The sequence below is a fragment of the Hippocampus comes genome, unplaced genomic scaffold, assembly GCF_001891065.2.
Source record: "Hippocampus comes isolate QL1 unplaced genomic scaffold, H_comes_QL1_v1.1 scaffold78, whole genome shotgun sequence".
In the NCBI taxonomy this organism is placed as follows: Eukaryota; Metazoa; Chordata; class Actinopteri; order Syngnathiformes; family Syngnathidae; genus Hippocampus; species Hippocampus comes.
In genome coordinates this window covers 201,982-213,384 of record NW_017805798.1, presented here as the reverse complement: position 1 = coordinate 213,384, position 11,403 = coordinate 201,982, and the positions used below count along the sequence as shown (strand labels likewise).

Here is an 11,403-nt window from a genome sequence, read left to right as displayed (position 1 = left end):
ATATCCACACAGTAGTCCTAAACTTTTGAAATCCAGGAGTGTAGTCAACTCACCTCAACCCGGTATTACAGAGCACTTTAAAACAACCACCACTGTATGCAAAGTGCTGTTGAAAGAGCAAAAATAAGTCACACAACAACAAACAATAAAAGAATAGCAGATAGGAAAAAGCGCAAAAAAGCAAAACTAATACCAAATCTTATGCCCCCCCCCAAAAAAAAGCCTCTGGAAATGGGTCAAATTTAGACAGCCAGGCTTCATGAGCAAGGCGTGCTCCGCAGCATGTTGGAATTGTTGAGCAACTACACAAGAAGACAGAGTGTTGTTGATAATAGCCAAGACCGATTTATCTTAGCGGCAAATGCAAGGTTTTTTTTTTCCCAGGGTGTCGGATTAGGTCAAGTTTGGCACATGAAAAGTTCTTTTGAAGACAAATGAAAAGCTGCAAAAACGTTGTCAGAATCTGAACAGACTCCGCTTTATTTTCAAGATTGTGATTTATTAACAAAACATTTGAGACATGACACTTCATGGAATGAAACACAGCAGAGACAAAGTAATACACAAATCGGAATCTAACAGGCAAATACTACGCTAACGTTGTAATGTTGGCTAAGGATAAGTGAAAACGTTTGAAGCCATTATTTTAAAATGAAGGTATAAATACTGATCAGACCAAGGTTGCCCTGAGTGCCGCACACTATTTACAAACGATCGCTTCAATCGATTATGACATCAATCCCACGTTTGATCGCAAATGCGGCGGGAGAGCCTTCATTCTGCCTTATGTTTGCGCATGTGTGCCGTCAAACCGGCCCTCTTCAAAAACCTGTCGTCGCAAAGTGTGCACGTCAACGCTTTTTCATCGGTGTGGGCCCTCTGGTGTCTACTCATGGCCGACTTGTGAGAAAAGTTTTTCCCGCACAGTGAACACGTATAAGGCTTTTCTCCCGTGTGTCTTCTCATGTGCGCGACCAGATTTTCTTTCCGGGCAAAGCTTTCGCCGCAAACTGAGCAAGTGAAGGGTTTTTCTCCGGTGTGTGTCCGCATGTGTGTGTTCAAACTGTGTCGATAGGAGAGGCTTTCACCGCAAATGGAGCACGTGAAAGGTTTTTCCCCCGTGTGCGCCGCCGTGTGCGCAATCAACGAGACCTTGCGGGCAAACTTCTCGCCACAAACCGAGCAACTAAAGGGCTTTTCTCCTGTGTGCGTTCTCATGTGCTTGGTCAAGTCGGACTTATAAGAAAAGTTTTTATCGCAAACAGAGCACGTGAAGGGTTTCTCTCCCGTGTGTGTCGCCGTGTGGGCGATCAAAGTGGCCTTGTGAGCAAACTTTTCCCCGCAAGCAGAGCAACTGTGAGGTTTTTCTCCCGTGTGCGTTTTCATGTGCTTATTCAAGTAGTCTTTAATCAAATACACTTTGCCGCAAACTGAGCAAGTGAACGGATTTTCTGCCGTGTGCGTTATTTTGTGCACGATCAGAGCGACCTTTTCTTTAAACGTCAGGCCGCAAACGGAACAGATGAAAAGTTTTTCTCTGCTGTGCGTTTTCATGTGGCGAAACCTGTCCGCCTCGATAAAGCTTTCCCCACAAACCGAGCAAATGAACTCGCTCTCATGTGTGTCCGCTCCCACTTCAGTTGTATCCTGTAGGGAGGGAGTGATGTCGCCGTCGTCGCTGCGCAAACCTTCTTCTTCGTGTGATAGTGGAGGCAAGCCCATGTCTGCTGGTGGGCCTCCACTCGGACTGTGTTGATGAAGCTGCGAGAAGTCAAACGCGTCGTCCTGGTCGTCCTCGCTCTTCACGACGACAACGTTCAGTGGCAACTGGCTGACGTCCATCTCCTCCTCTTCCTCCTTAACGTGGAGCAGTTTCGGATCTGCTGCTACCTCAATGATGTTGGGCTGCTGCGGGCGCTCGTGCGGCTGCGGGAAAAGTTCCTCTTGGCAATCTTGGAAACACAAGAAACAAACAAAAAAACAATTAAAAAAAAACTTAAAATATACAACTCGGTGTCCAAAAAGTGGTAGGAAGAAAAACGCTAATCTTATCAAGAAATACAGTTGAGACTAGGGGTGAAGCAAGTCCTCAAGCAATTCGAGTACCTCAATTAAAAAAAAAAAAATTGCATGATTCCTTTTTTTTTTCCTGCCTCTGGTAACCGTTTATTTTTGTGTACACTGTCAGGGAGAACTCAAATCAATCGCAGCAACAACATGCTTGTAGCACGCGGCCAACGTGGTGACAAAAGCCAACTTCATGGTCAAATCCTACCAAAGACTACATGGCCATCAATGCCGTGTTATGCTTTTATTTTGAAAATGTTCCTGACACGGTGACCGACTTAACTCGTCTTCCCGACCGTTCATTTGAACGTTTAATTTTGCACTGAAAACTGCTTACATGTCTGCTGAAGACTAATTCAGTACAAGTACTGATATGTTAAGTGCCATAAATTGCTGGCAACCAGTTCAGGGTGTACCACGCCGAAGACAGCCGGGATAGGCTCCCTTGTGAAGATAAGTGGCTCGGACAATGGATGGATGGATAATAACTGCGATTACAATATTGATTAAAAAAACAAAACAATCGTAATTAGCATCCTAGCCATAACCGTGCAGCCCTAAAAAAACAGGAACGAATCCGGCAGAACCTCCGGTCAGAAGGCCAAAGGGTGGAAATGGTTCCTCTGGGTCTCCGGTGGCACAATACTGCCCTCTACAGGTCAATCCCGGTACTACGCCAGACTTTCCTTTGGACCACGACTAATAGTTTGTGGGCAGATCATTAAATGTTTGACGTTGAGCATTTTTTGTGGTGTGGAAGTAACAGTACTGTAGCGTATGTTCCCCACCGCGTGTTGGACACTGACCTTGGGTGTACAGCACGACCGGAGGCGAGAAAATGTCGTTCTGCTCTCGCTCGTTCTCTTCCGTCGCTCGACAAAGTCGCCCCTCGTAAGACGCCATCGTTTCTTTACAAAGTACCCCAAGATTCAAACAACTTCGATGCTTTCTTCGGCACAAATATCACGTCGCTCTTTGGCTCTCGTCGACCCATTCGGCGAGTTCCACCTTCTACCTCTTTTCTCCCTTGTCTTCTTCGCTGGTGCTTTGTTGGTCAACAATTCACATGACCGCCCTCTTGCGGCAGTAAGAGGAAGACGATTTAGAACGTGCCCAAAAATAAGGACGCTCTCGCTTCGATTCAGTGGAACGGATGGAATAACGACAACGACATGGGTGGGTTCTTTACCTTTGACTAGGAAGTGAAGATAGCCCATCGATTTATGATCATATGCACACTACCCCCTGAACTGGTCGCCACTCAGTAGCTGCCAGCACACAAGTCAGGGTAGTGTAACATATAAATTGTATTTTATTGAAATTATATCACAGATAAATTGTCCAATCACACCGTGTTTACCAAACATAATTTTCCTTTGAAAAAAACAAAACATATAGAAGTGTGTCACTCACTCATTTTATCTGTGACTGCACACACATTTCTTCTAAGAATAAATACATCTTTACAGGAAGTGATATTAAAAGCCTCTAAACAAATATTTAACTCAGCCATAATATTTCTTAATTTGTCCATTTTATTTTGATCCTTTTCATGAAGTCCTCTGAGTATCAATTCAAAGGCTAAAAAAAAAGGTTCCACATAGACGTTTATTCACCGTTGTGTTTCTGCATGTGCTTCGCCCTGTGTAAAATCCATGTGATCTTGTGAGCAAACTTGTCACCGCAAACTGAACAACTAAAAGGTTTTTCTTTTGCGTGCGTCGTCATGTGTCTCGTCATGTTGTACTTGTGGGAAAAGCGCTCGTGGCAAACGGAGCAAGCGAAAGGTTTTTCTCCCGTATGCGTTCTCATGTGCGGCGTCAAATTGTGCTTGTACCTGAAGCCTTCGCCGCAAATCGAGCAGCTGAAGCGCTTCTCCTCCCGGTGCGTCCACACGTGCTCTTTCAAATGGTGCCGGCGGGAAAAGCTTTTAGCGCAAAGTGAGCACGTGAAAGGTTTTCCTCCCATGTGCACCGCCGCGTGCGCAATCAAAGCCACGTTGTGATGGAATCTCTCACCGCAAACTGAACAACTCAAAGGGTTTGGGCTCCTCAAAGGTTCTGTCGTGTCGTCATCATGTGAGAGTGGATCCGAAAGGTCGTCCGGTGGTCGTCCCGTGTGTGTTGTCATGTGTCTACTCATGGTTCCTTTTTGAGCAAACGTTTTGGAACAAACTGAGCAAGTGAAGGGTTTTTCTCCGGTGTGCGTCCTGGCGTGTGATTCCATATGCACCTTTTGAGTAAATCTTTTCGCACAAACCAGGCAACTGAAGGGTTTTTCTCCCGTGTGCCTTCGCATGTGTCGGGTCAAAATGCACTTGTACAAAAAGGTTTTGCCGCAAAGTGAGCACCTGAAACGTTCTTTACCCGTCTTCTTTTCCGAGTCTTTGTCCTGATCTTCGCAGTCCGCATCGCTCGCATCTTCCCCTTCGTCACTGCAGGACATTGGGGCCGAGAGCTCGTCAAGTGGTGCTCCTCCACTTGGGCTGCGTCGATGAAGTTGTGACCGCTCGGCCAATTCGTCTTCGTCGTATTCACGCTTTACGATGACGACGTTCGGTGGCAAGTGGTTGACGTCAAATTCCTCCTCTTCCACTTTGACATGGGGGGGCTGTGGATGGTCATCTTCTTTAACTTGGGGGGGTAGTGGCCCCTCCGCTTCCTCTTTAACGTGGAGGGGCTGCGGAGGCTCAGAACTAGAGGCCAGCAGCTGCTGGACATCTGCAGGACACAAGCAACATTTACTTTGCTTAATGAACGACAATTATTATGGATTAAATATGATTGAACAAAGGAGCGCGTGACTAACTAAATGGGCGCGTGCCAGGTTTAAACAGTGGTTAAGAATATAATATCTCACAATTTGTAAACCTCAAGGCTACATGTTTCGATCACTCCTATTCGAATCGTTTCCGGCTTCTCTCTCCAAGGATCATGTAACACTTCGATTATTTCTTCAAAACTAGAATAATAACCTTTGCACTAATGTCATTTTTTTCATCCATATACAACAACCTTCCTGCATTTCGAACACGTTTCAACAAATGTGCCATCTACATCAAATAAACTAAACTGCCTACTGCTTTATTTATTGCTGAAGAAATGCATTCAAAGTGGATAACAGACCTTGAACGTACACAATTGGAGTGGAAAAAATGGCGCCCTGATGTTGTCGGTCGTTCTCCTCTCTTGCTCGACAAAGTTGCTCCTCACAAGACGCCATCATTATTTCTTACAGTCCATCTATTACTTTAGATTACTTACAAACCGCTTTCGACAGTTTGCTACTTCAACAGCCCCGAACTCCAAAACTCTCCGTCTGCCAACGGAAACCTCAGCATCAACTTCCGCCTTTTTCTTCGATGGTGGAAGCCATGTTGCAGCGGTAGCACACAACGTGCACGGCCGCCATCTTGCGTTGGTATTGAAGATGGCTCAAAATGAGCCCAGGAAAAGAAGAGCCGCAGAGAGGCCAGAAAAACAAACTTGTTTATTGCAAAGATTGTGAGAAGACAAAATATTTATCATTTTATGACGGCTATGCGAGCAATCGGGCAACTTTCAAAATCAATAAAACCTCACAGGGGCTATTCTAAAAAGCCCAAAACATTTAACACACAAATGACCATTATGGATGGTGTCCCTAAAGTCTGGAAACAATGGAAATACCATTACACATGTCTTGTAACATCCAGGAATGAAACATAGAAATAATATTAAATATTCATTGTCATGTGGAGTAGTCTCCACATTTACCAGACTTAAGCCCCAATGATTTATTTTGTTTGATAGATGGTATTTGTTCAAGTTGTAAACGAATGAAATGTCTTGAAAATGTCATCCCTTGGAAATGTGTGACTTGAGGGACACTCTGTACACAATACGGATCTGTGTTTCTGTATTTATTTATTTTTTTCCAACCATTGTATCATCATATTCTTACCTTTTTTCAATTTCACAAACCCCTGGCGAGACTGCAATAGCCGCAAATTGGACCGAGGGAGAAGGCCATGTTTTGTCAAAGACAAATGTTTATTTCCCGTTGTGTGTCCGCATGTGTGCGTTCAAATTCTGCTTATAAGAAAAGCTTTCACCACAAGCTGAGCAGGTGTAAGGTTTTTCTCCCGTGTGCGTTGCTGTGTGTGCAGTCAAGGAGGCCTTGTGTGCAAAGTTGTCGCCGCAAACTGAGCAACAATAAGGTTTCTCCCCAGTGTGCGTTCTCATGTGTCTGCTCATGTTGTCTTTGACCGCAAACCTTTTGCCACAAACTGAGCAAGTGAAAGGATTTTCTAAGTGGGTCATGCTGTGTGCAATCAAACTGGCCTTTTGTGCAAAGCTGTCACCGCAAACCGAACAACTAAAGCGTTTTTCTCTTGTGTGCGTCCTCTCGTGTCTCGTTAAATCGTACTTATACGAAAAGCTTTCGCTACAAACGGAGCAGCTGAAAGACTTTTCTCCCGTGTGCGTCCATAAGTGTGCTTTCCAACGGTGCTTATAAGAAAAGCTTTTATCACAAAATGCGCACGTGAAAAGTTTTTCTCCGGTGTGCCTTGCTGTGTGTGCAACCAAAGAGACCTTGTGACGGAATTTATTGCCACAAACTGAACAACTAAACTTTTTTTCCCCCGTGTGCGTCCTCATGTGTACGTCCATGTCAGACTTTTTCATTAATCTTCGACCACAAACTGAGCACGTGAACGATTCTTTGGGAGTGCGAGCGCTCGTGCGTGCCTGATGTGTTTTCTTGTTAAGGGTTGTCTGGTCACCTTTGCGGTCTGCCTGGCGCTTTAGGGGTCCTTCCGCGTGGAGGCTACGTGACTGCGGCGGAGCTAATCGCGCATCTGCTGGGGCTCCTCCGCAACCTCCTCCACTCGGACCGCCGTGATGAAGCCGCGACCGCTCGGCTGCTTCGTCTTCGCTCTTCACCACGACCACAGTCAGTGGCATCTGGCTGATGTCGACCTCGTCCTCTTCCTCTTTCATGTGGGGCGGCTGTTGACAGTCCAAACCGGAGCTCCCTGCCTGCGGCAGACCAGGAAGTTCCTCTTGGCGACCAATCACCTGATGGATGTCTGCAAGACAGGAGTGAAACAAACGGTGTTTTCCTCACAAAAGACATTCCGTCGGGCCCCATCCTCATGCTTGCCTACGGAGCGGAATCTTGCTTTTCCGTGATTATTTCAATCTTCATGAAAACGATTTAATTTCACAGGATTCATTGTTGTGTGTGGAAAGTCTTTAAGGGCTGCCGCACACTCAACTCTAGTTGCCAATTACGCTGATTTACTTTAAGTCGATGGTCCCCAACCACCAGTCGGCGGACCGGTACTGGGCCACGGCCCTTGTGGGACAGGGCCGGACAGGGACAGACCTGCGAGCTGTGAGCAAATGTACTCCATCGGACGTGGAGGAAATGTGCGCGATTCTAGCCAATCGGAGTCCCCCTTCTAACAGTGGTTTGCAAGTTGAAATAAACAGAATCCGCCGATAAATGAAAGACGAGGCGGCAAACAGAAAGTCAAAGAAACAAATTGAGCAAAACTACAGCTAAAACGCGCAATTGAAGGGCAGCCAAGACCTCCGAAGATGAAGCTACTGTATTTTGACAAGAGAAGTTCCTCCCGAGCGGTAAGTCCAGAGCGACGTGGAGGAGGAAATTGTTGTGCATGGTATGTCGTCAAAAACAAGGCAATGCAAAAAAACTGTTGAATCATTTAAACAAGTAGCACCCAAGTGATCAAGTGCAAAGTTTGCAAGTAGCAATTATGCTCACGCCGTATATAAGGTCATAACAAAAAAATATATATATTATGTTTACATTATAAGGCACATTTATTATTCCTGATTGGTCCATTTCTTTGTAGTTTACCGTTTTATTTTTTTTTCTACATTTGTTGTACAGTACAATAACACCGTTTGAAATGAATGAAAAACAACCGATGTTAATGAAATGTTTAATTACTCTATTATTATCCTCGTTGTCATTATCAGTGGTTTAAAACTGGCAATTTCAAAGCAATGGAAAAAAATGGTTGCCGGTCCGCGAAACGCATGTATTTGTCTCTACTGGTCCGTGACCCTAAAAAAAGGTTGGGGACCACTCCTTTAAATGAGAACAAAAAAGTGGAAGGCAGCCGAACGTGAACAGACCTTGAAAATGCAACACGATCGGAGCCAAGAAAATGTCGTCGTGTTGGCGCACGTTTTCTTCTCTCGCTCGACAAATTTGCTCCCCGGACGAAGCCATCGTTTCTTCAACAGCTTTATCGACGCTTCCAACGATTTACTGTATTCGTTTAAAGAGCACGCGTAGACAAACTCACAGTTTTGCCTCTCTTCGTCCTGTCATCCAAATTTCCGCCCATTTCTTCTTCGTTGGTGGCTTTACGGCAGTTGACCATTCTGCCGCACGGTAGCCATCTTGCAACGGTATTGAAGCCAAACAAGTGAAGAGACACACAGAGGCCAGACTCTGTTTATGGAGGGTTTTATTAAATAGATGATAGCAACATAGAGGTAACAATGACTTGTGACTGTTGTACGTCCAGAGGCAGTATTTGAATCCACCCACCACGCAATTCTAAAACAAAAATAAACCATCACAATTGTTAAAAGTCCAAAACAACGAACACACAAAGCTCAAAAGACTGGTCAACAAACATTTGGATGACTAACCTGTCAATGTTTTCTCACAACTGGTCAGCAAAACTTTTTAATTGTCTGTTGTGTGTCAGCATATGTGCGGTCAAACTGTACTTATAACAAAAGCTTTTACCACAAGTTGAGCAGGCGAAAGGTTTCTCCCCTGTGTGCGTCCTCGTGTGTCGGTTCAAATCGGACTTATTTGCAAAGCTCTTGTCACAATCGGAGCAACTGAAGGGTTTCCCTCCGGTGTGTGTTCTCATGTGTTTGTTCAAGTAGGTCTTGATAGAAAAGCTTTTGTCGCAAATGGAGCAAGTGAAATGTTTTTGTCCCGTGTGTGCCAATGTGTGCGCAAGCAGAGAGGCCCTTACAGCAAACGTGTCACCACAAATTGAGCAACTGAAAGGTTTCACTCCCGCGTGGGATCGTGTGTGTCTGTTCAGGTCAGACTTATTGGTAAAGCTTTTCTCGCAAACGGAGCAGCTGAAAGGTTTTTCTCCCGTGTGAGTTCTCATGTGCTTGTTCAAGTACGTCTTAATGGAAAAGCTTTTATCGCAAATGGAGCACGTGAAAGGTTTTTCTCCCGTGTGTGTTCTCAAGTGTTCGACCATGTTTATCTGTTGTGTGAACGTTTTAGCGCAAATTGTGCACCTGAAGGGCTTTTCTCCTCTGTGCGTTGTCCTCAGGTGTCGATTCATTTCTGACTTTTTCATGAACCTTTGTCCGCAAACTGAGCAACAGAAAGGTCTTTCTCCTGTGTGCTTCTGCATGTGTGCATTCAAAATACTCTCATATAAAAACATTTTACCACAAACAGAGCAGGCAAAATCCTCCTGACGCGTGTGATGTCTTCCGCGTGCTTGACTGCTTGTCTTGATCAAGGTTGTCTCTTTTTCAGATTTATTTGAGTGTTTGCCGTCCCCTGCGTAGTCTGCGTCACTCTCGAAACACTCTTTGGCGGCGGCGGCGCTATGCGACAGTGGAGCTGAGAGCGTACCAGGTGGCGCTCCTCCACACTGCTCTCCACCTGGACTGTGATGATGAAGTTGCGCGTCGTCGTCTCCGTCGTCTTCGATCTTCACAACGAAGACAGTCAGTGGCAGCTGGCTCACATCAACCTCCTCCTCTTCCTCTTTGACATGGGCGGGCTGAGGTTCCTCCTCCTCCTCCTCTTTGACATGGGGGGACTGTGGATGCTCCAAACAGGAGCTCTGCTTTTGCATATGTGGAGGAAGTTGTTCATGACGAGCCATCACCTGCTGGACGTCTGTAGGACAGAAGCAGCACGGTTGAAGAGGAGTACAAACATACAAAGATCTCTGGATGAGTTTGCGCCCAATTCCGCCCTGTCGACTGAAGTCAGCAAAGACTTGACTGTCTGAAGGCTCTAAAGGTGATCCTGACAGATTCCACTGTGGTGGCACAGTCTCCCTCCATTATCAAGCAACAGCACTTACTTTAGAGACACTGGTCCATTCATTAATATTTATTGCGGTCCAATTTCTGCCTTTGTATGATCAATCAAGTTTAAACGTCCTTCGGTTCTCCTTCCCTGTGTGTATGTACTGTAACTGCCGTCATTTATATTCACTTTGCATCTCATTTGTTGCCGATTCATGCTTTCTTGGATCCAGTCAGTGTTACAATACGACAAACCATGATCCTAAAACCGTTTAGGATCCTTTTAACCTCCCTCTACAGCACGGTAGTAGCTGTACGTCACTGAAAACGTTCCCCAGAACAACATCAACATTGCAACAAAGAATCCCGGTATTCGCACTGGGAACTATTTCGTCTCCGTTGTGTTTGAAATAACAACACGCCATAATAAGAAAATTACAGTATCTGCCCTGCAACCCGACCGTTCTTGTGAACATTGAACATGTAAACGCTCATTATCGCACCTTCACCTTTCATGTGAGCCAGCAAAATGGCGTCCTGCTGTTGCTCGTTCTCCTCCGTCCCTCGATAAAGTTGGTCCCGGGACGCCATCAGTGAAAGACACTAATATTCTCCGTTTGTCCTTGAGCTGTTTCGATGTTTTCTGCAACGCAATTTAGACGTCGCGACTTACTTATCGTCGTCACCGTCCAAGCATTGCCTTGTTATTGTTCGACTTCCACCTTTTCCGACGTCGATGGTAGTTTTACGGCAGCCAAGCATCACGTTGCAACGGCTGCCATCTTGCGGCGGTACTGACGAAAGACCGCTGTCACGTTTACAATCACGACAAAGTGAACATTTGCAGACAAAAGAAACGACAACCTCACAAAGGCAAAACTAATCGTACACAGTGTAATGAACACACCCCATTATCAATTCAATAGAAGGAACCTGTTCATTCCAAATCACTGACTTAAATGGTCAATTGTAATTTGTAATTGTTTCATTACGATGTAATGAGAGGTTTCACTGTCAAGGCTTTTGATTTTTAAACCGGACCGGCGGGTCCCACTCTCATTCAGTGTGAGGTATTTTGAAAAAGAAAAACTTTTTGGAGTATGTAGAATATTTCAATGCAATTTGAAGACATAATTCTCATGAGCATATATTTTAAAGAAAAGTATAAAACAGATAGATTTAATATTGATCCCCCTTAGATCCGAGTGGCAATTTATTTTCTTCGGCAGTATAGAAATACCATATCTAAAATACAGCATGGCGTGTTTTTATACCATTTAGGGTACCTTTTAAA

At 45.0% G+C, this 11,403-nt stretch overlaps 4 protein-coding genes across 6 annotated transcripts; all 4 read right to left on the bottom strand.

Annotated features, from left to right (window-relative positions):
* Positions 1–453: 453 nt before the first annotated feature.
* On the bottom strand, positions 454–3,134 carry LOC109525304 (gastrula zinc finger protein XlCGF52.1-like). The gene is made up of 2 exons (XM_019885723.1): positions 2,874–3,134; positions 454–1,952 (listed from the first exon to the last, which is right to left on the bottom strand). Exons 1-2 carry the CDS (start codon positions 2,968–2,970, stop codon positions 775–777), a joined length of 1,275 nt encoding a protein of 424 aa, XP_019741282.1. The 5' UTR covers positions 2,971–3,134; the 3' UTR covers positions 454–774.
* A 334-nt stretch (positions 3,135–3,468) lies between these two features.
* On the bottom strand, positions 3,469–5,488 carry LOC109525306 (zinc finger protein OZF-like). The gene is made up of 2 exons (XM_019885727.1): positions 5,193–5,488; positions 3,469–4,787 (listed from the first exon to the last, which is right to left on the bottom strand). The coding sequence occupies exons 1-2, from the start codon at positions 5,290–5,292 to the stop codon at positions 3,676–3,678; spliced, it is 1,212 nt and encodes a 403-aa protein (XP_019741286.1). The 5' UTR covers positions 5,293–5,488; the 3' UTR covers positions 3,469–3,675.
* A 54-nt stretch (positions 5,489–5,542) lies between these two features.
* On the bottom strand, positions 5,543–8,469 carry LOC109525308 (gastrula zinc finger protein XlCGF8.2DB-like). The gene is made up of 2 exons (XM_019885730.1): positions 8,217–8,469; positions 5,543–7,138 (listed from the first exon to the last, which is right to left on the bottom strand). Exons 1-2 carry the CDS (start codon positions 8,311–8,313, stop codon positions 6,099–6,101), a joined length of 1,137 nt encoding a protein of 378 aa, XP_019741289.1. The 5' UTR covers positions 8,314–8,469; the 3' UTR covers positions 5,543–6,098.
* Positions 8,470–8,537: 68 nt separating this feature from the next.
* Positions 8,538–10,858, bottom strand: LOC109525302 (gastrula zinc finger protein XlCGF52.1-like). 3 transcript variants are annotated; one of them, XM_019885720.1, is made up of 3 exons: positions 10,613–10,858; positions 9,706–9,975; positions 8,538–8,646 (listed from the first exon to the last, which is right to left on the bottom strand). In XM_019885720.1, the coding sequence occupies exons 1-3, from the start codon at positions 10,698–10,700 to the stop codon at positions 8,558–8,560; spliced, it is 447 nt and encodes a 148-aa protein (XP_019741279.1). In that variant the 5' UTR covers positions 10,701–10,858; the 3' UTR covers positions 8,538–8,557. The 3 variants fall into 3 exon arrangements, with proteins under 3 accessions (XP_019741279.1, XP_019741276.1, XP_019741277.1); XM_019885717.1 differs by having other exon boundaries at positions 8,538–9,975; positions 10,613–10,855; XM_019885718.1 differs by having other exon boundaries at positions 8,538–9,975; positions 10,619–10,855.
* Positions 10,859–11,403: the final 545 nt, after the last annotated feature.

Excerpts from the sequence above, each read along its gene's own strand:
- LOC109525306 (XM_019885727.1), bottom strand. The coding sequence starts at position 5,292 with ATGATGGCGTCTTGTGAGGAGCAACTTTGTCGAGCAAGAGAGGAGAAC. Across the intron at positions 4,788-5,192 it reads TCCAATTGTGTACGTTCAAG|ATGTCCAGCAGCTGCTGGCC; the intron begins GTCTGTTATCCA and ends TGTGTCCTGCAG.
- LOC109525308 (XM_019885730.1), bottom strand. The coding sequence starts at position 8,313 with ATGGCTTCGTCCGGGGAGCAAATTTGTCGAGCGAGAGAAGAAAACGTG. Across the intron at positions 7,139-8,216 it reads GATCGTGTTGCATTTTCAAG|ACATCCATCAGGTGATTGGT; the intron begins GTCTGTTCACGT and ends CCTGTCTTGCAG.
- LOC109525302 (XM_019885717.1), bottom strand. The coding sequence starts at position 10,700 with ATGGCGTCCCGGGACCAACTTTATCGAGGGACGGAGGAGAACGAGCAA. Across the intron at positions 9,976-10,612 it reads GGCTCACATGAAAGGTGAAG|ACGTCCAGCAGGTGATGGCT; the intron begins GTGCGATAATGA and ends TCTGTCCTACAG.
- LOC109525304 (XM_019885723.1), bottom strand. The coding sequence starts at position 2,970 with ATGGCGTCTTACGAGGGGCGACTTTGTCGAGCGACGGAAGAGAACGAG. Across the intron at positions 1,953-2,873 it reads GGTCGTGCTGTACACCCAAG|ATTGCCAAGAGGAACTTTTC; the intron begins GTCAGTGTCCAA and ends TGTGTTTCCAAG.